The 27,273-nt window shown below is 39.0% G+C and overlaps 1 protein-coding gene across 11 annotated transcripts in view; it reads left to right on the forward strand.

Annotated features, from left to right (window-relative positions):
* The first annotated feature begins 4,444 nt into the window (after nucleotides 1–4,444).
* Nucleotides 4,445–27,273, forward strand: part of LOC146382950 (alanine and arginine rich domain containing protein) — a 29,017-nt gene continuing 6,188 nt past the window's right edge. For 3 of the 11 annotated variants that reach the window (XR_014800703.1, XM_084933988.1, XM_084933991.1), the window contains exons 1-34: nucleotides 4,445–4,529; nucleotides 4,776–5,743; nucleotides 6,058–6,172; nucleotides 6,284–6,457; nucleotides 6,740–6,846; nucleotides 6,951–7,088; nucleotides 7,350–7,507; nucleotides 7,625–7,651; nucleotides 8,157–8,193; nucleotides 8,278–8,347; nucleotides 8,426–8,477; nucleotides 8,555–8,754; nucleotides 11,194–11,380; nucleotides 15,490–15,551; nucleotides 15,635–15,719; nucleotides 15,967–16,071; nucleotides 16,496–16,563; nucleotides 16,648–16,717; nucleotides 16,806–16,850; nucleotides 17,488–17,754; nucleotides 17,895–17,993; nucleotides 18,077–18,147; nucleotides 19,552–20,178; nucleotides 21,166–21,341; nucleotides 21,617–21,832; nucleotides 22,469–22,499; nucleotides 22,592–22,733; nucleotides 22,899–23,112; nucleotides 24,412–24,586; nucleotides 25,081–25,227; nucleotides 25,349–25,811; nucleotides 26,091–26,596; nucleotides 26,719–26,871; nucleotides 26,997–27,172. Coding sequence is in view for 10 of the 11 variants with exons in the window: in XM_084933988.1 (XP_084790114.1) it covers nucleotides 5,544–5,743; nucleotides 6,058–6,172; nucleotides 6,284–6,457; nucleotides 6,740–6,846; nucleotides 6,951–7,088; nucleotides 7,350–7,507; nucleotides 7,625–7,651; nucleotides 8,157–8,193; nucleotides 8,278–8,347; nucleotides 8,426–8,477; nucleotides 8,555–8,754; nucleotides 11,194–11,380; nucleotides 15,490–15,551; nucleotides 15,635–15,719; nucleotides 15,967–16,071; nucleotides 16,496–16,563; nucleotides 16,648–16,717; nucleotides 16,806–16,850; nucleotides 17,488–17,754; nucleotides 17,895–17,993; nucleotides 18,077–18,147; nucleotides 19,552–20,178; nucleotides 21,166–21,341; nucleotides 21,617–21,832; nucleotides 22,469–22,499; nucleotides 22,592–22,733; nucleotides 22,899–23,112; nucleotides 24,412–24,586; nucleotides 25,081–25,227; nucleotides 25,349–25,811; nucleotides 26,091–26,596; nucleotides 26,719–26,871; nucleotides 26,997–27,172 (5,363 nt within the window). In the remaining variant the exon portion in view is untranslated. Of the gene's footprint in view, nucleotides 4,530–4,775; nucleotides 5,744–6,057; nucleotides 6,173–6,283; nucleotides 6,458–6,739; nucleotides 6,847–6,950; nucleotides 7,089–7,349; nucleotides 7,508–7,624; nucleotides 7,652–8,156; nucleotides 8,194–8,277; nucleotides 8,348–8,425; nucleotides 8,478–8,554; nucleotides 8,755–8,834; nucleotides 10,973–11,193; nucleotides 11,381–15,489; nucleotides 15,552–15,634; nucleotides 15,720–15,966; nucleotides 16,072–16,495; nucleotides 16,564–16,647; nucleotides 16,718–16,805; nucleotides 16,851–17,487; nucleotides 17,755–17,894; nucleotides 17,994–18,076; nucleotides 18,148–19,551; nucleotides 20,179–21,165; nucleotides 21,342–21,616; nucleotides 21,833–22,468; nucleotides 22,500–22,591; nucleotides 22,734–22,898; nucleotides 23,113–24,411; nucleotides 24,587–25,080; nucleotides 25,228–25,348; nucleotides 25,812–26,090; nucleotides 26,597–26,718; nucleotides 26,872–26,996; nucleotides 27,173–27,273 lie in introns of all 11 variants that reach the window. The other 8 variants (XM_084933990.1, XM_084933998.1, XM_084933995.1 and 5 more) reach the window with 8 other exon arrangements.

Raw genomic sequence — 27,273 nt, forward strand, 5'->3', positions numbered from 1 at the left:
TGTTGTTTTCGTGACTTTCAGATCCTGTCCATCAGTTCACAACAATGACTCTGACTACAGGGAAGAGGTAAAGCATCTAGCCTTGTGGTGCGCTGACAATAACCCGCTCCTGAATACCAGCAAAACCAAGGAACTCATTGTTGACTTCAGGCGAGAGGAAAGAGACACCCATGTCCCCATCTACATAAATGGCACAGATGTTGAACGGGTTTCCAGATTCTTGGGGACCCACATCGCTGAGATTCTGTCCTGGTCAACTAACATCTTTTTTTTAATTAACTTTTTTTTTTTTTTAATTTAATTGACTTGCACAGAAAAAGGAACAGTTCAGGACACATTTCACTGTGTATTGTACTCGTATGACTATGCATGTGACAAATAAAGAATCTTGAATCTTCCATCTCCAGCCTGGTCAAGAAGGCCCTTCAGCGCCTCTTTTTCCTGAGAACACTGAAGAAGAAACACCTGTCTGCTAACATACTGGGTAACTTCTACTGCTGTGCGATAGAGAGCACCCTGACCAACTGTGTTACAGTCTGGTATGGAATTACTTGGATGAGGTATTGATCAGCTCCTGGTGAGGAAAGAGAAAGTAAAAAGCAGGCCTTGGATTCAGTGTGTTTTTGTTTTGACTGCTTGTTCGTGCTTGAACAGGATGCAACTGTTAATTTTGTGTGCTGTTTCTGTGTAAACACTGACAAATAAGTGCAAGTTATTTTCAGCTCTTTCATGGCTGCTGCGTTTAAATTAAGACTTAGACTCACTTAAATGGGGAATTTAAATGACGACAGATACTTCATTAGGTACACCTTTCTAGTTTTGGGTTGGACCCCTTTTTGCCTTCAGAAATGCCTTAATTATTTGTAGAATAGACTCAACAAGTTTCTGGAAAAATTCCTCTGAGATTTTGGTTCATATTGGTATGACATCATCACACAGTTGCTACAGATTTGCTAGCTGCACATCCTTGATTTCAATATCCTGTTCCACCACATGCCGGAGGTTCTCTATCAGTGACTGTGGAGGCTCTTTAAGCACAGTAAACTCACTGTTATGTTCAAGAATACAATTTGGGATGATCTGAGATTTCTGACATGGTGATTCTCCCTACTGGAATCTGCCATCGGATGATGGGTAAACTGTGGTTATAAATGGATGGGCATGATCAGCAATGCCAATGTCAGAGATGCTGTGGTGTTTAAATGATGCTTGGTTGGTACCAAGAAGCCCAAAGTGTGCCGTGAAAATATACAATTACACTGCCAACAACAGCCCAAAGCGTTGTTAAAAGGCAGGATGGATTCAAATTCTGACCCTGTCATATGAATGTTGCAGCAGAAATCAAGATTCACCAGAACATGCAGTATTTTTACATTCTTCAGTTGTCCAATTCTGGCAAGTCTGTCTAAACTGTAGCTCCAATTTCCTGTTATTAGCTGACAGGAATGATAACCAGTGTGGTCTTCTGCTGCTGTAGCCCAGCTGCTTCAAGGTGCTCTTTTGCATACCAAATATGGTCTGGTGGGAAAATCCAAGCAGGTCAGCAGCCTGTCATTTCTAATATGCCTAAATCTTATTTTTTAATTTCGGATTTTCTAATTCTAATTTCACCCATCCATCTGGTTAATACTTAACAGCCTTTGGACAGATTGACATTAAATTTTGTCCACCAGTCTGTAGAACTGTATGTTTTCATCCTGACAGCAGTGAACAGGAATGAATTCTTCATCAGATATACGTATATGGCAGGGACCTTTCTGCTTTTTGTGATTGAAATGCTGGTGTTATATATAAATCAAAAGAGCACCAAACTAAAACTTGTTTATATTAACAATTCCATTCATTTTAAATTGTCATTCACAATCAAAATGTTGTGGTTGTGGTTTGCTGCCACTGCAGGTATGACCAGCTATTAAATCCAAAGGCCAGTAGACAAAAAGCTCAAGACAGAGTGTATCTCACAGACACCTTTAATGAAGATAGACCAGAAGCAAAAGTACATCCGTGGGACTGGTGAAATAGCTTTGAAATAAGCACTTTTCTGTTTGAGAGAAACAGGCAGTGATTAAAGATGAGAAGGTAGGTGTGGAAGTGATGCTGGTGCACCTGCAGCAAGAAAAGGAAGTTTTCTTTTCAGGTGGAAGACAAAAGACTCAGAGATGTGAGAACTACGTAAGATGCGGTGGAGACAAAAAGCATGTCGGTGCATGCGTGTGTTCCATCAGGAATGATACCACCAAAGAGTAAGCATCTAGTTTTCATTCTTTCAAGAGATCCACTTGCCACAGTACGAGACGTGTAATTGGTCCAAGCACAGCAAGAAGCAAAAACCCAAGCGGGTTGTGACGCTAACAAAATACCTATTCTCCTAACTGTCATCTTTATTGCCACAAGAATTTGGAGACTCCAGCTCACAATTAAATCAAAACATATAATTTGAAGTGACGTGAAGATGTCATAGCACAATAAAGCTTGTCGTCTTTTATCCACACCTGGAAAATTATTGTGTTTATCAGTCCTTTTCTTTCAAATAGTGGCAGTAAAGATGAGTGAATTGTATTCTGTTGCTTTAAATTTACTCCTCTAAGATAACTATTTAAGCCTAAATGCTGTCAGTAGCGAAGGGACTTAAATCTCCATAAATCTGAAATAGCAGGATGACTTATGGACCTGGGTTTTAGTAGAGTATATCTAAGAATGTGAGGTTGTTTTCTCAGTCATAGCTAATGGGCAAACATTTGGTGCTGCTCTTGCAGCAAAGCAATATGATTTACAGACGGAGTTTGGCGGGATCTACTGTAATGGAGAACCCACGCCTGTGACGTCTAAAACAACCTGTTATGACATTTACTAAAAGCTAATACTATAAAAAATAACTCAGCAACTTCTAGTTTTTGTTTGAATTTCAGGACAGTTCTAATAGTCTGAGGTCGCTACGTCTATTAAAGACACCATAAAATGCACAACATACAATCAAAATAAGCAGTGAAGAACCTGACAGCATATCAGGCAAAACAACTTGTAGGTTTTTTATATGATATATTAATATGCATATGATACAAAATATTCTCTTCAGACATTAATATATAACAAATATATTAAATGCATTTACTTTTTTATTACAATAAACTTCCGATACCATTTGATCATGAAAGGTTCATTCTTAAATGGAAAAAAAAAACTTAAAATAAGGTTCAGTTATAGATTTTTCCACAGTTTGCAAAGAAATTGTGTTGTCTTTAAAAAGGAAGACTAAAGCAAGAATATTATGTCAAACCACAGTATCCATTTATTTTTCTCTGAAAATGATAAATGACTGCCTTGCACTATAACGTGATGTGAGTGGAACTTTTTTCTGATTTGAATAATCATATTTTATCTGAAGTGTAACCTATAGCATTGCTTTGCTGCCTTGACAAAATAAACCACTGTTTTACATCACTGAGGCATAATGGTTTCCAAATGCTACACTTCCAGCAGTGGTGTCACGGCATCTTCTGCTGGATGTAATCATTTTGAGAAGCTGTGCTTCGGTGGAGGTGAAAGAACTAATGTAAAGATTTATATGCAAGTGGCCTGTATCGTTTTTTTGTATCATAATTGTTATCTAACTGTGATATTATCCAGTGCCTGAAAAATGGCAGTCATCTGTGGTTCTTTCTAGATAGTCTGCTTTAAATAGTGTAAACACATACACTGGTAATTTTATAACTTTATACAGGTGTTCTTGATATAGCACTTACTCACTACAGGATCTAAGCATGTTATTGTATCCTAAATCATAACTGAAAATGCAGAGGCAGTAATGACTTGGGATACATTAAGATCGTCTTACATCTCACAGTGAAAGGCATCCTCCGCATTTTTAGGGGTAGGATTTTCTTCCTTCTGCTTTTGAAATTGCTTCCATTGTCTCTTTCAGTATGCTCTTTTAATTTCACAAAGGAGATCAAATTAGCTATGGCCTTCTACTTCTACTTCTAAAAGGATTTTTAGCTCCGAAACGTCTATCCCTCCTTATAACGCGTACTTTTTGGTTTCCCGACTGTTATGGGGGAAAAAGCAAAATATATAAATGGACCTGCCATAACAGAGACAACGAGGGGGAGGGGTGTGTGTGATTGATTATAAAACTGTGTCTGCATTTTAGAAATCAGATTGTTTGGTATATGTATTATATATGTATTATATATGCTGATTTAGCATGTTGTTGTTTTTTTGTAATGTAAGTCGTTTTGTTGAGATTAAACTGTGTGCAGCTGAGGTATTTTTGGAATAACTATATAACTTTAGGATTACAGTCAAATGTCTCCAGCAAGTGGTAAAACTCTGCTATTACACTATGGACTGTAATGACTCTCTTTGCTTTGTAAACCAACCTTGTGTACGAAGTTAAGCGGCCTATTGGCCCATCGTTGCACACGGCTCATTTTTGATTGGTTACCTGAAAACCCCAACAACCAGCAAGGATTTGTGAGCTGCTTCGCTTTCGTCTAGGTCTGTGATGGTTTGAGTCTGACAATCAACAGGTTAGTGTTTGGCTTCGTGTGCTGTAGTTACACGCATGCTCGCATTAAGTAGGGTGTAATATCTTCAGATACATTATTCGTCTTCTTTGCTCTAGTTAACCAATTATCTACATCAGGTTTGATTTTCAGCGTCTTAGCTAATTAGCATTGTGTTAGCCGAGTTAAGGTTGAACCATAGTTTTTGAGTTGTATGCGTGCACAAGTGGGGTGTTTTTAAGCTGAAAATGATCTTTATGTTTTTTTCAGACGTATAGCGACAATTCATGTTATGCTCAACTCTACCACACATTCATTTTAAATGTGGCGGTTTGCATCAATGCTGAAGTGACGACGTGGGAGGCGCAGTAACGAGCCAGTTGAAGCTACATGCATATATTTTTTTTACAATAACTTATTTTGAAGTGATAATACATGCAGTAATATAGCAGTATTACACAACTGCGCTACAAAAAATAGGTTTAGGCAATTTTGAACAGTAGTAAATTGGAAAACCTCAGCTACGTATCAATTGTACAGTCAGTTACCATGGCAACAGCTCTTAATCTCAAACGCTAGCTAAACGCATGATAAAAAAAAAAAAATCCCGGCGACCTCAGCTAACGCTGTCTACTACAGGTTCTCTGCTTTATCGTAATCTCGTAAAACAGCAGCTTACTCACGATACCTTATCGTTAAAGGAATCTGTGTAAGGTATGACTCAAAGAATGTCGTTAGCATGACAGCTAAGTTCTGCTGTCATCCAACACCGTGATGAAGTACTCGGTGTTGCGTATTGCCTTCTGATATATGCACTCGATTATTATAGAGTAAACGCGCGAAAGCCACCTAATTCTGTATATCGGTGGTTGCATTATACCTTATAATAAGCGACGCTGTAGTGCTTAGTACTGTTTCAAGGGCTTCTAATCCGCTTTGAACGTCTTATTTTAGGGATGGGAGTGTCGGCTGTGGTTGACCTCCAGATGAGTGGCAGGTAGCGACAGGTGCTAAAGTAATGTTTTAGTGGCATATACAATGAAGAAGATATTCAGCTTCACTAAAAAGAAAAAACACCCGTCCGACACTCCAGACAGTGCAAGCAGGCTTTCTGTTGGCTATGAAGTGAAAGACAAGGACCTCGGGAAGGTTCACAAGGCTGCCTTAGCGGGTGATTTGGCAAAGCTGAAGCAGTTGGCTAAGAAGAATGATGTCAATCAACTTGACAAAGAGAACAGGTAAGTGGGGATGAAAACACTAATAAATATTTTTGCATTTTCTGGATTTTGGCACTCACTTAAATGTTAGCAGAAAGCTGCCAGCTGTACCCATACATGACACTGCCTTTTTTTCTTTTCCACTTATGTGTCAAGGTAGGATCTAGTTACCATCTACAATTAGTAGGTGTCAGAAGGAAGTGAGTGAATTGAAAATGAATGTAGTTTGGCCTGAAGAAACAGCCAACCAAAGTTGTAAAACACCTATAATCTTGGTAAGGTCTGTTAGAACAACAGTGCTTGCATATGTAACACTCTTTTTATTACTGTTGCAGAACCGCACTGCATATTGCCTGTGCTAGTGGTCATGTCGAGGTGGTACACTTCCTCGTTGAGAGCAAAGCCAAGCTTAACCTATGTGACAATCAAAATAGATCTGCCTTAATGAAGGTAATCTTGGATGATGGCGCTTCAAGTTGGTGACTCTTAATAAATTGTAAAAATTCATTTTTCCTCACGTCTTGTTTTGGCCCATTAATGTTAATTCTCATCTAATAACAGGCAGTTCAGGGCCAGCATGACAACTGTGTGAGCATACTGCTGGAAAATCATGCTGACCCTAATCTGATGGACATCAATGGCAATACGGCACTACATTTAGCGGCAAACATCCCATCCGTCCCCACTGCTGTCCTCCTGCTGCAACATGGGGCTCAAATCAATTCCCAGAACAAGGTGACTTTTTTCTTTCTGTCCCCTACTTTGCAGTTTCTCTGCTTTAGGGTGAACATCAGGATATTTAATAAGAATATTTTCTTCTTCCTGCTCCTTTTCACACATGGTTGTAGTGCTTTATTGATAGAAAGTGTGGTTGGTTTGTTTGATCTGTTGTACCAAGTGTGAAATAAATAAATAAATGAGAAATGAGAAAATGAGGATACTCTTGAGTGCGTATGGAAAGCACTGTCCAGTGGGCAAGAATTTTAACTGTGATTTTAACTGTAATCTATATTTTAGGAGGGTTTCACGCCTTTGATAGTAGCAGTGCGAGAGAACCATATTGAGATGGCTCAGTTTCTCCTCAAGGAGACTGCTGATGTGAATTCTGTGGATCAAGATCAAAGGTTAAGCGATGACACCTTTGTGATTCACTTTGGATTATGTTAATGTGTGTTACTCATTATTTGGCATGGTTGAACATGTTGCTGCAATTGATTTTTACCTGCAGGTCCCCATTAATGATAGCTGCTGGAAATGGCGAAGTCTGTATGGTAAAGCTGCTCCTGCAGTTTGATGCAGATACCACACTAAAGGATACCAAAGGATGTTCAGCTGATAACTATGCAGGAATAAATGGGCATCACTCGTAAGCACACTTTTTCAAAAGAATATGTCTTTGTGCTTGTATATGGGTATTTCTTCTGTAATTTATACATTTATGTTGGATTTTAATACAGAAATGAAAGAAACTAAATAGCCAAAGCCCACAAATGGGTTGTAATAATTTATTTTTGATGTTATTTTATTTTAATAATTTATTAATGTTTCTCCTTAACTCTTAGTTTGCTAAAGTTTCTCAGCAGTCATGACATTATGACATTTTAGGTCTCTCCTCTCTTTTTGTCAGTTGTTCCCACCTGATCATAGAGCATGATACCCAGCGTTCGGACAGGGCCTCACTATCACATCAAGATCTGAGCAAGAAGAAGAAAAAAATGCTGAGCGGTCCTTCCCAAGATCTTGAAGCAGGCTTCTCTTTGGGAGGACCAGCCACTGACAGAGATGGTATGCAATTTATTTTATCACATCAAAGCGACTGAAAATCATTATTATCATGTCTATTAATAATTGACTTTGGTCATTTTACTTATTCCTCATGCATTACCTCTTGACTGGCTCTAGAGCATGGAGCAGATGAAGCAGGGAGAGGTATTGCTTTCCTTAGCTAGACTTTGTTAGCAAAATCTGTCTGTTTTTTGTCCCCTTTTTAAAACCATTAACAGCTATGGGGATGATTATTAAATATAGGGAAATTTGTTTTGGAAATGCAATTTTTCCTGCTGCCTCTTAGGCTCGATTAAAAAATAAAATAGCAATACAGTGACAGCAAATATTTTAATAAATACAGGGACACTAACACTAACTAGGTTAGCCCATAAATTTCACTTTCTCACATCGCAGTTTCATGACTTTTCATGTTAGCTAGTATCAATGAAGAACAAAAACTCACTGGGGCAAATTAGAGGGATAACTGAATGATAATACATCTGCTGACACTGTTACGTGGTGAATAAATATATATATAATTTGTGTGTGTCAACATTTAAATCTTCTAAAGATTTCACCATTCAAAAGTTGTCCTATTGAAATATTACTTCAATGATTTGTTTCAGATCAGGCTGAGCTGAAAATATGTTTTCCTGCTTTCTTGCAGATTTTGAAGATAATTCTCAGTCAGAGTCACTAAGTCGGTGAGCTAATTTCTTAATGCTGTCTACAGTTTATACTTAAGCCGACTTCCTTGCTATGACCATTTTCTTCCTCCTCTTCTTTAGTGTTTCAAAAAGGGCTGCAGATGATTGGCCATCATCAGATGATGATGATGAATCTGTTTTAATTGAAAAGGTTGGAACTACTCATTCTTCTTTTATATTGTATTGTTGTAATTTTGCCCTGACTTTCATTTAATTTTCTGACTTGCAGAAACCTCTGAAAGTTGACCTCAGCAAAATGATTGCATCTAAAAAGGGAGAAGGTACCAAGAATCTTTCAGCCTTTTTTAATCCATAGTTTGTAGTTTTAGGTAGTAACCTTCTATCCCTCTTTGTCCAGTAGCTTCGGCACGAGCTGACACATCGTTGAGTGGCTCAGACTCTGAGCCAGAAAGTGAAAATAGAGTTCAGAGAATCCCATCCCTCCCAAAGGCTTTGTCATCCAGCAAAGGTCTTCAGCATCCAGTAGATCCCACTCCCATTACCTTCCTTACCAGTGCATCCCACATGACTTCCACTCCGCTTCCACACTACAGAAAGGTGAAAAATTTCTGTTGAACCTTTGTTACATGCTTGTGTCTGACAGATTTTTGTCTTTTTCCCTAAAATCTTAAAACAAGCTGGCTGTGCAGCTGAACAGGGGGAAAGAAAACACTCTGAACAACCTCTGGGTACTAAATCAAGACCATTGTCTCAAGAAAGAAGTTCAGATGCAGATGACTCTGAAGAGGAGGATGGCGAAGAAGAGGGAGAGGAAGACGATGAAGAGGATGAAGAAGAGGAGTCTAATGAAGAGGAAGAAGATGATGAAGAAAGTGATGAAGGGGAAGAGGAGGAGGACGAGGAAGAAGAAGAAATAGAAGAAGAAGAAGAAGAAGAAGAAGGCTCTGAAGAGGAGGATCAGGAGGATGATAGCAACTGCGTGGCTAGCACTACAGAATTTAAAGCCCCTCAGATCACACATGATGCTGGCATCACTTCAAAGAGTGAAACATTTCTTGGAGTTGTACGTGAGAGTGCAGATACCTCAGAGAAAAATACCAAAACAAAGACTTTAAGCACCAACCTCATGCACCCCGCTGGGACATCGAGCTTTGTTACTCCAGCCACATTACATATAGTGGAGGATTGCGTTGTGTCAGCCATAAGAGTAGAATCTAAGTTTTCAGATGAAGATGACAGCCTGGGAAAGAAATATTTGAGTTCATCGGATCAAAACGTAATTTCAGGCCAGGATTCAACACGACATTGTCCAGAAACTCATTCACCAGGCGAGGATATGAAGGAATGTGAGAGAGACACAGAAAAGGATGATGAAGACTCATGGGGCAATAAACAGAATCGTGGTGATATGGAGTGGAATGACAGTGATAATGAGGAGGACAAACATTTGCTTGCTAATCAAACAAATCTATTACCTGAACTTGGCATAAAAAACACAGACAGCACTTCTGATGGTAAAGATGATTGTGGATCGCACAACAAAGTTTCCACAGGAGTGAAACTCCGGTCCTCATGGGGATCTTCATTAGAGGACAGTGATATTGACATACCTGAGGTAAGCAATGAGGTTTTTGATCAGAAAAGCACTGTTCAAGCACCAGAAGCATCATTATTGCATTTAAAAAACACATTGCTCCAGTCAAATGAAGAACATCCAGATAGCCAATGGGATTCTTCATCACCAGTTGCATCTCCAAAATGTTTTACACTTAAGGAGGTTATAGACAACCACAAGTCACTGTCTGGTCTAGGTCCAAAAACCTCTTCTCAGTCCAGAAACCAAGCAGCTGTAGATGAATCAGAGTGGGATTCCTCTGAAAATAAAGACCAAAATGATTTTGGCACTAACTCTAATTGTGAAGTGGTGTCCCCAGTTTCCAAAGCAAATGAGACCGGAGAGATGCAATTAGAGTCTAAGGAAGAAGAGGTCAGAGAAAGTATTGAGAAAGAGTCAGATGACCCCTCACCAGTACTTTCATCGGCACTGGATGATGAAAACCAACTTTTGGGGAATGATGAAGTTGAAGAAGATGAAAGCTGTTGGGATGATGAAGATGAAAGCAATGGCTCAGAAAAGCAAGAGAAAATTGCGATGAATGACAGTGATGTTTTACACAGTGAGGATATCCTGAAGATACCCGACTCAACCAAGCTCTTGTCTCCAAAATTGAAGTCCACATCTACAGTACACAAGAAGGTGGCAGAAGACGCTAAAAGGGATAATCAGCATGATGAAGATGGTGAATTGGTTCCTCAGTCCGTTATCGGTGAAAATGATATGCTTGCAGAAAATGTTGAACTGGAAGAAGAAAAGCTGGAGGTTGTTAAGAAATACAGTGTCCGCAAAGATGATGAGACGAGTGAAGACTCTGACAGCAAGATCCAGAAGCTGCAGTACGATTTTGTCAATGCTACAGTTAAAATGTCCACAGTAGGAGACGATTCTGATAAAACTGTTGATGGAGGCCTTTGTGAAGGTATCGATGCAGATGATGAGCATGAAGCTAGATTAACTGCATACGTTCCATTTGAAAACCAAACTAGAGTGTTGTCAGAGGAGATTAATGAAAAACCAATAAAGGAAAAGACATTTTCATGCCCACCCATCAAACGTCAAACCACAGCTTGTCGGAACAGTGATTCAGATGTGAACACATTTTCAGATGAAGCACTACCTCAGACTGACATTGATGACGTTGATGTAGACTCACCTGATGAGGCAGAAAACATATACATGATATGCTCTGGCATTCAGGTAAAACGGGAATATTTTTACTTGTGTTTGTCTCATTTAGTTTGGCTATTAATAGTCTGTCCTCTATAGCTAGGCCAAGACCTTTAAGACAGTTATATTCACGTCCTTGTTCCTAGCTTAGCTTGTATGTATATCAAATGTGACCTGTGGATGCATACTCACAGAAAAATGGGATTTACCATGCACAGTTTTGAATATTTCCATTTTTTTCCCACACACAGAAGGAAGATTCCACTGAGGATGAGGATGAGGAAGAGGATGAGGGTGATAATGACAAAGAGGGGGAACAAGAGGAGGAGGAAGAAGGAGACGAATCAGCTGAGAATAATCAGCTTGAAGAAAGTGGAGAGTCTTGTGACGCCAATTCGCCTGCTCCTGAGGCCGAAGTTTCTAAAGAGAAGAAGAGGGGTAAAGAGGAGTTACTTTCTACAGAACCAGCAAATGCTCATATGTCAGGAAAATGGTGGTCCACAGGAGTTAACAATACTAAAAACCATTGTGCAGAAGTGCTTATTGTAAGTGACTGTTGAATCGGTCGGAGGGTAGCTCTGTAATTGCTATTAGTGTCTAATGTGAGTGTGGCTGTACTGTGCCTAGAACTCCGCCATGGCAATAAAACACCAGTCTACCAAAGATCAAAGACCTTATAGAAGCAAGTCTGTAGTATAATCAGTCAGATCTGATTAAACTCCTCAAAACTGACACAATCTTTATTGTTGCAGGATTCTCCGATAGATTTCAATTCAGGATTCTTTTAGTGCCAGTCTCTCTCATGCCTGGGAAACTACTAGTGACTTCAAAGGCCATAGCATATGACTGACAAAATTTTTATACTTATTAGTGACCCCATGTGAGGGGACAATTTATAAATGCTTCGTCATAGGTTGGAGGCCATCATTTATAAACTTTGCTCTCTCTTTTTTAAAAGCTTTTCAAAGCATCATTTTCTAGTGACCCATAGATATAGAGGGTAGAACGTAACGGTTCTACCATATCTCCTCACTAAATATATAAAGGCTAATTTACGCTATAGAGCCCTGCTCTTGACAGAGGTGTAACACTAGGGATGGGTATTGATAAGATTTTCACGATTCCGATTCCATTTTCGATTCTGTTTAACGATTCGATTCTTTATCGATTCTCTTATCGATTCTTTTTAAAAAAGGAGAACACTAAGGTCGATTAGCTTAGAACTTTGTTTTATATCTTCTCTTTGAACAAGATAGAAATTTAGGAGTAACATGGCCTTACAAACCCAACAGTGAGATCTTAAGAGATCCACAGCCTACGGCTCTTCAATGGAGCATCTCAGGGTCCCCAGGAAAAAAATTGTAAATGTAAAATAATAAAATAAATATTCTTCTGTAGCAATAACAAAGTATAACATAAATTATTCAGTAGCAATTACACAAGAATATCCAGTAATGTCCCTGCCTACAATTAAACACATTCACTTACCGAAAATCGGGGCATCTGCTGTGGCAAATGGGTGCAAATCTTTGACCACAAACTTAGTCACTGCTCGGTGACATTCGTCTATCCTTGCCTGAAAGGAGACGCTACCGGTAGACTGCAGCGAGAACTGCCAGCATCTGAGCCAGACTCTGTCTGTCTCTCTCATCATGGTCACCTAAATGCACAGTAATGGCAGGTTTTGTAATAAGGCAGATCACGCTAACATAATATGCACTGTTAGTTGATTATTTACCTGCCGCATTAACAGGAGAGGACGTGCAAACGTTACCGCTGCTGCTGGGTTGAGATTCACGAGTCCGGAGCGGAATTAAAAAGATTCATTTAAGGTTATCGTGTGTTTTGTGAGCAAATGCTTTTGTATATTTGTAGTGTTTCCTCCCTTAAATGAAATATCTACTTTGCAAGTATTGCAAGTTGCCCTGTTGTCATCCGTTCTCGTGAAGTATAACCAAACTTTTGAGCATTTAAGCCGCTTAGGCGCCGTGTTTCCTGCCAAGTAAATGACGCTCCACAACGTGGTGACGTCATTCGGGGCGACTGGAATCGATAAGGGAATCGTTTGCAAAAATGGCAAACAATTCCAAGGAATTGAAACAGTGGGAACCGGTTCTCAACAAGAACCGGTTTTCGATACCCATCCCTATGTAACACTGCCTGTGAAGCAGAATTTATGAAATAAGTGCTTAAAATTAAAGTTTTTGAAACATGTTTAGCGCCATATTGTATCAGTACAGAATGTTACATCACTGGGTTGTTTGGTTGGTTGTGGTCAATAGACATTAGTTTGTGTTAGCTAACTAGTAACAGAACCAGTAACCCAGGGGAGTATAAGGAGACTAAAACTAAAAATCGGTTTAAGGGGATCACCTTTGTGCTGCCCCTGGCTCCAACAATGAGTTTTATGTTAAAATCAAGGATACTGTTCACTTTCACTGTCTGCCTTTTTAAGCAGGAGGTGGTTCCTTGTTGCTTGGCTAGCTGCATTGAAACAGGAGGATCCACCTGTTAACCTAATGATGTTTTGTATCAAGCAATAAAAATGCTTGAAGTTTTCACCGTAAAATCCAGTACAAAATAAAAATGAGAGACTTAATCCATGACCTCTACATGTCTTTGCTTTAAAGCACCTTATTAACAACTATCTGGACATTACAAAGTTTGCTCAATGAAAATGTCACCTCTCACAAAATACCTAATGAATAGAAAAAAATAGACAGTGTTTATATTGGCAACCTATTTTAAATGCTTCAATTAAAAAAAAAAAAAATTATTTAAAAATGCTTTGCATTTTAGCTGTGGTGTGGTACAATTGAGTGTTGCAGTCCAGTAATGTAGCACTGTCCACCAGCTATAACTCAAAAGTGAGATGCAGAGCTGCAAAGCTGTCACTCTTGCCAGACATGGTGTGTAAGAGACAGGCACCCCAGGGGGTTTGCCACTTTGAGCACAAAGAGGATGTAACATAGGCCAGCAGGTGAGCACTAATCACTGTTAGCCTAGTTCACAAGCAGGCCTTCTATAATTACTGGACATTAGTAGACGGATGTAAGCTAAACAGGTAAAAGAATTTTAAGTCATGACCTTTACTTAATTCTTTATTTCTTTTTTAGACACTATTTTGGCATCTTTTTCAGTCTAAAGTATGTATGGTTAATGGGAACTGTAATAGGATTAGTAGGATTCAGTAGATGCAGTAGCTAACTTGTCAGTAATTTGTCACGATTATTAATTGATTTTATTAACAGAAACACTTTTTATTGCACTTTCATGTAAATGTAACTCTTCTTTCACATCCTTGTGCTAAATTCCTGCTAATGTACAAATCTTTGCATCAAAATTCACTGTTTGTCTTAGACGAAAATCACAATTTAAAAACCAAAACTTAAAACAGTTAAATCAAACAGTTAAATCAACAGGGTTTCACTTTTACATTATGCTACATTCCTTTTAGTTACAAGTTAATGAAATGAAGGTGTTGAAATAGGGTCTCCTAAATACCATCACTTAGAAGCCAATACAGACTTTTTCTCTAGTCACTGTACCTGCATGACAGATGTGAATGAAACTTGTTACAAAGTACATGACAGGTGTGAGATTCATACAATACAGGTATTTTCAATTTGAAAAAATAACCCTGTGTGGGGACAACATCTTTTGTCCAGTAAGCTGAATATTTCCCAGAACCTTCATTACTCACTGTCTGTATTGGACAAATGTTTGGTGTTTGCGTTGGTGATTTTGGTGCGCCTTTGTGATCTGGACGAATATGCGGACGTGTTGCACAGGCTCACTTTGTTGACGACCTCTGAGTTGGTGTTGGGAGATTCACTTCAGCAGCCATTGCATTCTTTTCCTTGGCCTTCATGTATTAGTCATGCTAGAGTTAGTGGTGCGTGTTCAGGTGGCTGAATGAGTTACTTCTGTTGCTTTGCAGCACAGACACAAGTGAGCACTCTTTGCGTATGATTTCATCTTGGATATAATCTTGTGCTAAATTCAATGTGTTTCTAAACAACAGATGATGATCTTCAGCTTCTACTGTGGCAGACATTAGAAATTTGCAGTGTTTTAACATACTGTTCCTTGTTGAAGAAACTTCAGGCTGTGCAGCGCAGCAAAAAGCTGTAATTGACAAATGATCAGGTGCTAATTTAAGGTGTACTTGATTTGCTTTACTTTGGTACAGCACGCATTTCCAGTATTGTCTGATGAGATTCATGTTATTATGAGAGGCTAAAAATCTTGTATCTCATTCCTGGCTGAATAAAGGATGCATGGAAAAACAAAAACCCTTTCACATTGCAGTTTTAAAGAACATTTTTGCCATCATTTAGTGAGTTATTTGTTTAGCAATGCTCCACTTCTTCACAAAGTTTACCTTAAATAATCAGCCTAGTAAATTTGTTTTGTATAATTTTGTGGACAAACAAAACAACACTTAAACTATAGCTGTAATTACTAGACCCAGGAAATGAAATAAGCTGTACTTAAAAGACTTTTTTCATCCTGTTGCTAACCATCACTCTTAATGTTCTAAACAGATTTCCTGTCTGAGCTGGGTCTAGAGGGGGGTGAGGATGACCAGAGTTCATGGAGCTCTGAGGTACAGTAAAGATAAAGTTTTAAATGACATGCAGGATCCAATGTTTGCCAACCTGATTCTCACAGACCAGCCTCATTTTTCAGTCCCACTCAGAAAACCTGAATATTGACGAGCAGAAACGAGGATTAAATAGTCAGAATGAAGGAGAGAAAGAAGAGATTAAAAAGAGTAAGTCTACTTTGTAAATTCCTTTATTTGTTTTGGATTTTTTTTTCCATATCATTCCAAGCACCATTTCATGCTGCAGAAACAGTGAGACTTTATTTGATCGTAAGTATAGAAAAGTGTGCTTTACTTTGTACATTTTCTCTGTCAGTTCTGGTTCAAGCTTTAACATGATGTGGAATGTGCAGTGCAATGTAACTTGTGTCAATCAAAAAGCCTCCAACATTTCTTTTTTACATTTCTTTTGTAGACTTGTTATATGTTCCCTCATTTGTAAGAGGGGATAGAGGCAATAAGATGGCAGTGCTAGAGCCTCGGAGGAGTGTAGGCAGGCCAAGAGTCAGCCAGGGAGGGGGTATGAATATCTTGATTTATAGGTCAGAGGATCAGCATGCAAACCATACCAGAGGCCTGAACTTCACCTCATGATCAGAATAATAGAATGCATGCAGTATACTGTACTTCATCCTGCCTGCTGCCCATAAACCTTATTTTGCCAGATTAAGTGGCCCCCAGGTTTGCACTAAGCTTGCTTGTTATTGTAAATGTTATTCATATTGGCTGATGCTGAACTTGTTACCCAATGAAACTGTGCTGGGAGTTGAAATGCTTTTCTAAAGGCTAAGCATGTGTGTTCATACTAATTAACAATGAGCTCATTTGCATGGGAATGCTTTTTACAGAGTTCTGGCAAACTCATCCAGCTTCATCAATGTTGTTCGATTTTTCATAGACGTTGTGTTTTGGCAAATGTAAGTAAGTCATCTTGCCTCTTACAGTTGCCAGCAGCAGTAATGACAATCTTGAAGGTGAACCTGCCGATCAGTACAATAAAGTACAGAAAGAGGTAGGTTAAGCATTTTATTTTATAAAAAATAATATTATCTGTAATTCAGTTAAGTAAAATAATAATATTTTCCCTTTGTACTAGACGGAGAGGGCAAAATGGGTACCACCTAATGTTTTGAGGAAGCCTGAAGGCGATGTCAGCCGAAAGACAGGTGAATTTATTCAAAATCAAATGAAATAATTTGTTACTGTGAAAACCTTTTTTGATTTTTAACACCATGCTTTGCTCCGCTTTTCTAGATGTAATGGAAGAGCTTGGTCTGGGTGATGTTGATGATCTGGAAGGTAAGCTGTAACAAGGATTTTTAGATTATACATTGTAGAGTTTGCTGAAAACGAAATAGTGTAATATGGAAAGCAAAGGTTCCATGGATCATAAAAGCAATAACTGGACTCAAGTTACAGTAACACATTTTTAGAACATTCTTGCATCAATTCCTAAGATTTTGCTCCCTTTTCTCACTCCAGGCTCTCTCCTTTTTCTCCCATCTCTATCTAAGAGAACCATATAACTCAAGCATAGCATCAAAAAACCTTGTCCCACCAAATTTGTAACCATTTGCATCATTACATATATGCTACCTGCAGTTGTGCTGCACACCATCAGAAACTTCTTTTTTTTTTTTTTTTAGGCTTGTGTTTAATACTGAGTTTTCTATCTTTTATTTTTCTCATTAAACCTTTTTAAGCTCAAAAAGCAGGTCAGTAAAGATAAATTAAGAAACTAAATAGCCATAAAAACAGTTTTGTAGCTGTGATTTCTTCCCTGAGACCCCAGTAGTAGTTTGGTAGTGTAACAGCCCACCCCTGATCTTTTCCATTGCTTTGCATCAGTGTTCTCCCAGTGTAAACTCTAGTCTTCAGCAACAGATTAGGCTCATTTGGTTGAACTGATATAAAGCTTCCTGCATTAATTTGACAGATGCATCGGACTGGGATTCAGCCAGTACTGCCAGTATGGGAGCCCTGTCTGGTCACAGGGTTGCGTGCCCTGTAGTTGAGAAAATTCCAGAGTGCTCCAGTTCATCTGATAAGGACCAGGACAAAGATGATGTTGCCACAGCAACACTGACGCATCAGAAGAGCATCAGCCCAGACAAGAGACTGCCCAGCACACCCTCTCAAGCTGTTCCTCAGCCCCAACCTCGTACGCGGAAGACGGTCCCTCAGAAACTAGAGAGTGAAGAAGGTAACGCATAGCAAGAACTTTGTTACTATTATGATGATTATTATTATCATCTTTATTATTCACATGAATAATAATGATTAAAAAAGATATATTCCTAACCTATTCTTGGCGGTTTTCCTCTTTTATTCGTTCTAATTCAGAATCTGATTGGGAAACTGAAAACATAACATCTTGCAAAACAGCTGAAAATGACAATCCACTACAAAATATGGCTGAGCCTCAAGTAACGGTTAAACCAAGTAAGGTTCTTTGGTCTTTTTAGCCTTGCCTTTTTATGAACTTGTGCCCTTTGCTTTGTCTGATGTCTCTGTTTCTTTATTAGGGTCCGCTGACCCCTCACTGATGGAGAAAGACAGTGAAATCATCACAGAATTTGAAGAGCAGCAACAAAAGGTGAGAAATAGTGGTAAAATGGCCATCCCTACTAAGTATTTCTCTTGATTTATTTTTGTTTCAGACATGGAAAATAAAACGTACCAAGGCATTCCTAATTCCTAATCAAAGGAATAAACAGCACAAAATGATATGTTCTGGTAAATTTGTTCACACATATTTATGACATTGCTTCATCATTAGATCATTTGTAATTCTGGTAGACAAAATAAATATGTTAACACCATTTGGCTGGCCTCAAATTAACCTCAAAATTACATCATGATATTTCAAGAAAAATCTAAATATTTTTTAAACCAAAATTAATGTTTTATTGATGTTTGCAGCATTTATAAGTGTAAGTCAATAAAGAGCATTTTCCATTCTTTTTATTTTATTTTATTTTTTATTTATTTTTTAACTGTGGATAACACTGTGGATCTGTTGAATGAAGTTGCCACCCGCAACAGCATTATAGTGCAATAGCAGTGACACAGCATAAATGTAATGTACAAAAGTAGTCTAGGTAGTGTTTTCCCTGGACATGTTGGGTAAAAGTACAAAAAAACTTGTAACTCATCAGGAGCTGCTCAGTATTGTCACATTTTGGGTCAAATTTTTTAAGCAGCTGCTTAAAGCCCTCAATTTCCTCCATGTAACCACATCTGGCATTTCAATCAATTTGCTTCTTGCCACATGGAGTGCATCTACTGAGTTCTCCATCAATACTTGGTGGAGTCTTTGTTTACACTCCATCAGCTGCTGGTATCTATTCCTTTGTGGTGCGTTTTTGCCTCATGTTGAAAAACAAGTTATTTCTACATTTAGCAGCAGCAGTTTAAAAAAGTATAAGTGCTATGTTTTGTCAGAGGTTGTTGAAGTATCTCCCACATGCAGCTGTTTCTCTATAGCTACACTAGGGAACATAAATGTATGATGCTATTGCAATGATATGCAAAATGACATTTTTATATCACATAAAAACATACTGGAATTATTATGGACAAATAAAATGACACAACCCCAAAAATGGAATTTATCCTATACTCTAAAGAAAGACCACTGCCTCTTTCAGGCTTGCAGGTGGCACACACATTATTATGTCTGACATCCTGATTTGAGCTGCTGATTCTATTTGACTGCATATGGTTTCCTGACAGCTTTACTGTGTTTACTACTGGCATGTTTACCATGCCAGAAATCACTTATTTCAGTTTTAGAGTCTAAAAAGAAAAGGATCAGTCAAGATATCAAGTATGTTATTTAATAATCCTGTAAACATGAGTATTTTCTATGATGAAAATATAGGAAGAAGAATGAGAATGCACTGTTGCCTGAATATTTTCTCGAATATTTTATCAAGTCTCAGTTTTTGCATTTTTGTCTTGTCTGTTCTTTGTTTTATGTCCACTCATGCCATCAAAGGAGAAAGATGATGCAGTAGATAGAAGTGAATTAGATGTAAATAAATCTGACAATAGAAAAAAGGATAACGAGTTTAGAGATCAGTGCAGTGCTGGAGAAAGCGGTGGCGTGCCATGGGAAAAACGTTATGAGAAGCTCTGGGTAGAGGTGGAGAAAAGAGAGGTAAAGTCCACCTTCAAGAGTGTCGCTGGTGAATTAAAAGAAAAGTTTGGTGAACTGTTTAAATCAAGACATGACATCAGAGAAGAACAGGCCACAGCTGGATCCGCCTCTGCAGAAGAAGATTCAAGTGATGAAGAAGATGGGGAAGTCATTGAGCGTCCTACTGCGAGAGCAAGAAGCACTGCCCTTATCACCATACCTGAGCAGAGAGAGTCTGGACCAGAGGACTCTGCAGCTGAATCGAATGCAAACTCCTTATGTGAGGACAGGATGAAGAAGCAACCAGCTTGTGATGGCACCGTCACAAGCCGTGCTGATTTACGTCAAACTGAGGAGAATACTGCAAGTTCAGAAGACGATCTCAACGAATTTGGTATAAGTCAGCCTCCCTTCAGACGTTCAGCACCTGTTCCCGGTGTTTCTGGTGAAGAGTTGGAAGAGGACATGGAAAAGTTTAAACTTGAGGTAGGGATGCTGAAGGTTGTCTTCCTCGATATGGAGAAAGAAAAAGCCCAACTTCAGAAAGAGGTAGAGGATGGCTGCCCCATCCATAGTTCCTTTTGTCCGCCTCGCTTTCTCTTTTTCTTATGTCATTCATATACTTCATTTCCTTCTTTTACTCACCTGTTTCCAAGGGCTCAAAGTGGCCGTTCATCATAGGTGTGTGTGCGTATGTGTTTGGTGGGGGCCTGTAAGATTTTCCATGTCATATATGTTGTCTGTAGATCTCATTTCAAGTAGAAGTGAGGTTGCATGTTTCTCAATGAGTATTTGTGTCTTTAACACACGTTAAAAAAGGTAGAATTGAAGATTTGTTTGAAATTCATTTTCAGTACACCCACCCATCTGGTACCATTTTGTCGATTGTCCTTCTTGATTGCACTTTGACATTACACAAAGGGCAGTCTTGTGTTTTCTTTTGTCATGTCTAGCTTTCTGCTGTGCATGAGTTTTGCATGTATTGTCACATCGGTGTTGTATGAATTCTCTGTTTTTAGGTTTTGTATGAGGTTTGAATAAATAGAGGCTTTCTTGGCTCTAAAAAGAATCACCATAGTGATGATATAAATGTGTTTATTGTCTTTTTATGCATGCAATGCTTCAGTTTTTCTTTGTGCTTGTCCTTATTAAGAGGTATGAGGATTGTATTTTGGTCAGCCTTTTGAGTTATTTGCTGTTTTTCTGTGGAAACTGATACGAAATTTAACTCTTTATTTAAAGTTGATGACATTTTCTCATTTTAGTTTCCAAGCATTGCAGTGCATGGAAAATATGTCCTTGTAATTACGTTAAAGGTGTTAGGTCTCCAAAGGGAAGGGTGGCACTAAATTATGTATGACAAAGTGAACAAGTACCAACTCCAAAATGCATCTTAAAAGGCTGGACCAAACCTGTTACAGTTAGAGTAAATGTCTAAAGGCCAGCTATCAAATATTTACTTTTTTTCCTCAGATTGGAGAAGGGAGAACAGAAATCGAGGTTGAGGTACAAAAATCAAGTACTTCCCAGGTTACTAGTGGAATAGCATTGGAGGAAACTGGTATGGGGAAACCTGAGACCAGCTTAGGATGCATGTCAAATCAAGCTGAAGCACTTGACCAGGAGCAGCAGCCCGAGGCCACCATGAGGTATGTGCAGTTTTGCTTTGTAGATTCACAGTTATCGTCAGTAGATGTTAACGATTGCTCCCTTTATTTCAAAGCAACACGTGCACAATCCTCTAATCAGATGTTGGGCTTTTGATATTTTTTTTTTCTTTTAACAGAGAGAGTCCAGTTTTAAGTTGTTTTTGTTTTGTGATGTCTCAAAGTTTTTTTTTCTTTTCTTTTCCATTAAAAATTGATACATTGTTGCATTTAAAAAGCCACATGTCGCTGATTATCAGATTTATTGCTCTCTGTAGCACCAACAGGGCTCCAGTGCAATTGCATCTCCCAGTCCAGCTAACCTGCATTAGCAACAAACAAGAGAAGCAAGCTCTAGTGGAGACTTTACAGTCAGAGTTGGTCCGAGGGGCCCGGGGCAGCAGAGCCCCTCAGACCAACACACATATTAATGGAGGTCCTCTCTGTGTGTTTGACGATGGCACTTTAAGTGAAGTGTCGGATGATGAAGGAAGGTATATATACAGTATGCCCTCATATGTATCAGTTCTACCTCTCTGTCACTAACCCGTAAGGTATGTTCAGACTGAACGCAAAATAAATTATACACGCAGGACAAATCTGTATATAGCCAGAGGAAAGTATTGAATAGGTGTGATATGTCAAATATTCAGTCTAGGTGCAGAAACTGAAGATTCTTTGGATAGTTTTTGTAAAACTTGCACTACTTAATATAATAAACCTTGTATATTTGTACATTTTATACAAGAAACATAAAAATAAAAAGGAGAGGCACTTTATTATTGACACGTTATAAGATCATGTTTGAGCATTAATGATTTGTTAGAAATAAACCCAGATAATTTTGTATCACTGAAGTGGTAAAATTTGCTTGAATAAAAAAAACACAGGTGACAAACATTTTGCCTTAAGTCTGAGCAAAGCTTTACAATGTTGGATCTTGCTGATGATTAGCATGCATTTGTTCTTTATTCTTTTCACTCTTTAAACTAACTGCTACCTTCCTATAACTGGATCGTATACTGCATTATACCAAATACACTTCCAATAACTTGTCTCAGAATTAAGGAACATCCACATTATTTTTCTGAATGACATGATTTTCTTCTTCTTTGCGTTGCTTCGCTCAGTTTGGCAGCCAGTGGACCAAAGAATGATAAGGTAAGACACCAGTTCATACCTTGAAATGAAAGTTTGAACACAGTGAACAGAAAATGAGTAATGTTAATGTTACTTATTGTTTTGATATTCAGGACCGTGAAGAGGTGGGAATGGCAGAAGATTTTGATGAACTCACTCAGTCCTCAGACACAGCCACAGATGATGCTGATTCACCCGCTACAGGCTACAGTCACGCCTCCCTCCTCATTAAGAAACTGGACTCAGCAACTTTGGGTACTGATTCACCTTTTTCCACACATAAGTTAACTAATAAGTCTTGCTTTTTAGGAGTTTGTGACACAAGTTGTTTATATGTAACCTACCTTTGAAAGCAAGACCTTCTGTGTGCCCTGAACATAATGAAACTCCCATCCAGCCTCCATCTGCTGTGTGTCACAGACTCAACATGTGTAGTGAAGCTGCAGAACATTTTCCATGAATATGAGCGCTCCATCAAGAAGGGAAAGGATCGGCATAAGTACTTGACTGATAAAGTGGTCCTGCTGGAAACTGAGAGACGAGACTTGAAGAGCTCTTTGGAGGACATTAAAGATGCCAAGTCTGCCATGGAGCGGGTGCAGTTGGAATTACAGACTGAAGTTACAAATCTCAAGTAATAAATAAGTCCATTTATTTTATTTATTTTCAAAAAACTGGAGCACTCTGTAGCCATTGCTTTACAGCTTCCTATCTACTGTTTTGCCCCTTTTAGCTTTTCAGAATAAATTTAGACTCAATTAATTGGTCAGTGCTAGGGGTGGGTTTTGATAATCGATTTTCTGATTTAAAATCGATTTTAGCTTAAATAACGCGATATCAATTCATTAAATCTGAATCTTTTTTAAATATAAATGTATTTTCTCCAACACTCAGACTCTCAGGTTAAACCTCACAAAACTATGTCAACAACCACCAAACAGCTGAAGCAGTAAATTAGAACAGGTAAACAGAATCTGCAAAAAGATACAAAGCGCGCACCCAACGCATCAAAACCAGTGAGATGTCAGCTTTCTCACCTGACGGGACGCCCCGTACACAGACATGCCGTCGGTGCTGGACGCCGACATCTGACAGATTCTGATGCTGCAGGTTTTGTCGCTCTCCGACTAAAATTCACTGAACCAGCAGCAAAAGAAGATTAAAACTACGCTTCACATTTCGCTTCACGTAAACATCGTCATCAGTTCCCTCTTACTTTTGCTGTTTTGGCACAGCTCTTTCTCTCTCTGTGTAATTTAAGAACAGTTTACCATCTCAAATTTTTGTTTTCTGCATTATTCGCTTGCTTTTTACCCACCAGTCTACTGTTGTTTACAGCGCTGTCAGCCGCAGTTGTTTTTTTTTTAAATTAATTAATTTACTTAAATGACTTCTGATAAGACTGTCTGAGGCAAAGTTGAATCGAATCGTGGACTGAATCGGGACCTTGTGAATCAGAATCGAATCCATTCTAGAAATCAGTAAGGATACCCAGTCCTAGTCAGTGCCATCTCAGCTCATGGGGTTGCTGACAGGGAAACAAACCCCCCCCACACACACACTTTTTTCCATCCAGATAATCACCTACTGAAAAATATAAATCACCTTCATTGGCATGTAAAGAAGCATTTTAATAAACTTTCATAAACGTCCAATGTAAAGTAAAACAAACAAACAAACACGCACAATAACAAAACAAAAACAAAAAAAAACTGGTGTTGAGGCAATATTGTACCACAATTGAAATGTATAAGGCACACAAGGCAGGCGGGGTTCAAAGCCAGGATCAGATTGTATACTACATGCTAAGGGTGAACTTCAGCAGGTAGTCTTGACCATAGAACAACATGAACAGCTTTGTCGATCTTTTTAATGTTCTTACTGTTTATTTTGATAATACTGACTTGAACTTTATGACTGACACATTGTGCAGATTTCAGCTGAAACAAGAACAGGAGAATCACCGCCACACCACCATGAAGTACAGTACCGCTGCCGATAAGATGAGGAGGATGGATGAGGAACATCAGAAAGAAATTCAGGAAATGCAGAAGGTGCACATGAACCTCGAGCTAGAGATTAAAAGACTCGTTAACAACATGAAACAGGTACATTTCTTAAATTCCTTTTTTTGGTGTGAAAGTAAAACTGTGAAAATGTGTTTTTTATTTTATTATAATTACTGTATTGTATTTACTACCGTTGTCATTGTATTAACTGTTTAAGCCATAATTCAATCATGTGAAAAAAAAAAAGTACACACTGTTTCAGGTTTGACATATCAGGATATAGCAAACATGAATTTGTCCTTACCAGGTTTTAAAATTAGTATTAAATATCTAATTAAAAAACAACACATGACATATTGCACCATATTATTATTTATTTAGGTGGTAAATTGTGAGCAGTAGTTCTTAGTATTTCTTTTGTTTTAGTTTTGTTTCAGATCTACTTTTATTTTCACATGATTATGTAATTGGCTTGGTATTATTTTTAATACTAATTAATAACATTTTTTTTAATTAATGTTGATGTAATAATGACTTTCAGTATTTTACATTATTGGTGTATTAATTTATTGTCTGACACGTCATCTGTCTAGCTTGAACAGGCCCACAATGAGACGCAGAGACTGCTGGCTCAGGAGCGCAGTGCACGCACCCTTCAGGAGAATCTTCTGAGCAGCCATCTGAGGAAGAACCAAGAGATAGAGGAGGAAAACAAAAGAAACATGATCAAAAGCAGTGAAGTAATCATCATTTTAGAACTTTTTTTTGTTGCATTTAGGTTTTGAAAATTTAGTTTAAATGTCTTAAGGATTTAAAAAAATTTTCAATGTTTAATACATTTGGAAATCCTGACGTCCACAGGTCTTATCTCAGCTCACTGAAGCCAGTGACAGGGAGCGAGAGTTACTGCAGCAGACCGCTTCCTTACAGGAGCAGCTCACCCTCCTGAGGACAGACTTTGAGCGTTTGCAGACTCAAAGCAGTCTGAACGAGAGCCACCTTATAGAGGCGAGGGAGATACTGAAAGAAGAGCTTGAAGAGGTACGACGGGAATCCCAGCTTAACAATGAAACCATGGCCCAAGTTGTGTTCAACTGCAAAAACCAGGTTACAACCCTTAAATCTGAACTGGCAATAACAACGTCCCGTCTGGAAAACGAACGTCAGATTCGCGAAAAACTGGAGGAGGAGGTTGAATTGAGTCGTGCTCGTCTGGCTGCAGCTGTAAAGGATGCCGAGCTTTGTCTCGCATCTAAGTCAGAAACTGAGAAGGCTCTGCTCCGGGAGAAAGAGGAACTTCAGCGTCTCAAAGACAGATTCACTGGTTAGTTGGCCCATCAATATCACCAAGCAACAGAATTTTATAAATCAGATTTTTTTTAAAAACACACACTTAGTCAACGAGGCAAGTATTTTATGCTTTCTGTCAGACTCATTCTGTTCCTAGAACCATGTGAACCACTCTTATGGCACACCCGTTTGCAATAGCAGAATATGAATATGTCAGGTTTTATTTAGAGACAGCTGTTTCAATTAATCTACACCAGTTAGAGGATTCGCTCACTAGGTATTTTGAATTTGTCTCTTGCATTTATTCCTAAAGGTGAATCAGCCAGTCAGCGTGAGGAAGTCAGTAGCCTGTCCCAGAAGTTGGCCACGGCAGAGTCCCACGCAAACAGCATGGAAAATGAAGTTCATCGTACCACCATGCAGCTGACGGAGAAGGGCGTACTGCTGGAAGTGCTACAGCGGGAAAAGGACCAGGCAGTCACTCGTGTCAAAGAGCTAGAAAAGGCTCTGCAGACTCACAGGGAGGAGGTCAGCTGTAAGAAAGCACGTCAAGAGGCTACACAAGAGCGGCTAGTTCAAGCGCAGAGCGAAGCCATGTTACTAAGACAACAGCTAGAAGAGGCCCAAAACAAAGGTGCTGCAAAGGAGCGTGCTGTGACAGATGCCCAAGAGCGCTTCAGTGACATTTTGTCCAAGCTGCGCTCTGACTGTGAAGAGAGGGTACAGTTACTGGAGGACAGAAATAAGGAGCTCGCCAGTAAGGCGGTGGATCTCCGCGATCAGGTCTACAAGTTGGAGGAAGACAAGAATGAAAGAGAGGTAAGATTGAGAATAAGAAAGATTACCTTACTGCTTCTCCAGAACCACTTTTAGCCTTTCTTCCACATATCAATTAAAGCATCCCTTCAAAACCTCCCTTTCTCTGAATTCTGCGTGCACAGACTAGTCTGAGGCAGCTGCAGCAGGAACTCGCCGACTCACTCAAAAAGTTGTCAATGAGCGAAGCCTCTCTGGAGGTCAACACGCGCTATCGCAATGACCTGGAGGAAGAGAAGACTCGGCTGCTCAAAGACCTGGACAGACTCAAAGGAAAGGTATTAGTGGGAAATGAGGCCAACTCAACTTTGACTTAAATTAGATGGTTTATTATCTATATTTTTAGGGTATAGGGCAATGATGTGGTGATGCTGATGTTGTGGATGCGGTTTCTGTCATGCAGCTGGAGGAAAGTGAGGATGAGTATGTACAGGCAGAGAGACGTATTAACAGCCTGAAGAGCAGTTTGGAAGAAAGGGAAAAGGAATTCTCCACTGCTGCTCAGAAACTCCAGGAGGCGCTGTCTACCTCAGCTGCTTCTGACACCACGATCAAACAGCTGGAGGATGCTGTGCAGAGGTACCTACCAACACATGTTATCCAGATATACATTTGAGTTTTCAGTAGATGCCACATATACAAACATTAAATATAACATAGTTGGTATTATAGAACAAGCC

This window comes from Perissodus microlepis, chromosome 7 (assembly GCF_051167445.1).
Source record: "Perissodus microlepis isolate ML-2025 ecotype Zambia chromosome 7, ASM5116744v1, whole genome shotgun sequence".
In the NCBI taxonomy this organism is placed as follows: Eukaryota; Metazoa; Chordata; class Actinopteri; order Cichliformes; family Cichlidae; genus Perissodus; species Perissodus microlepis.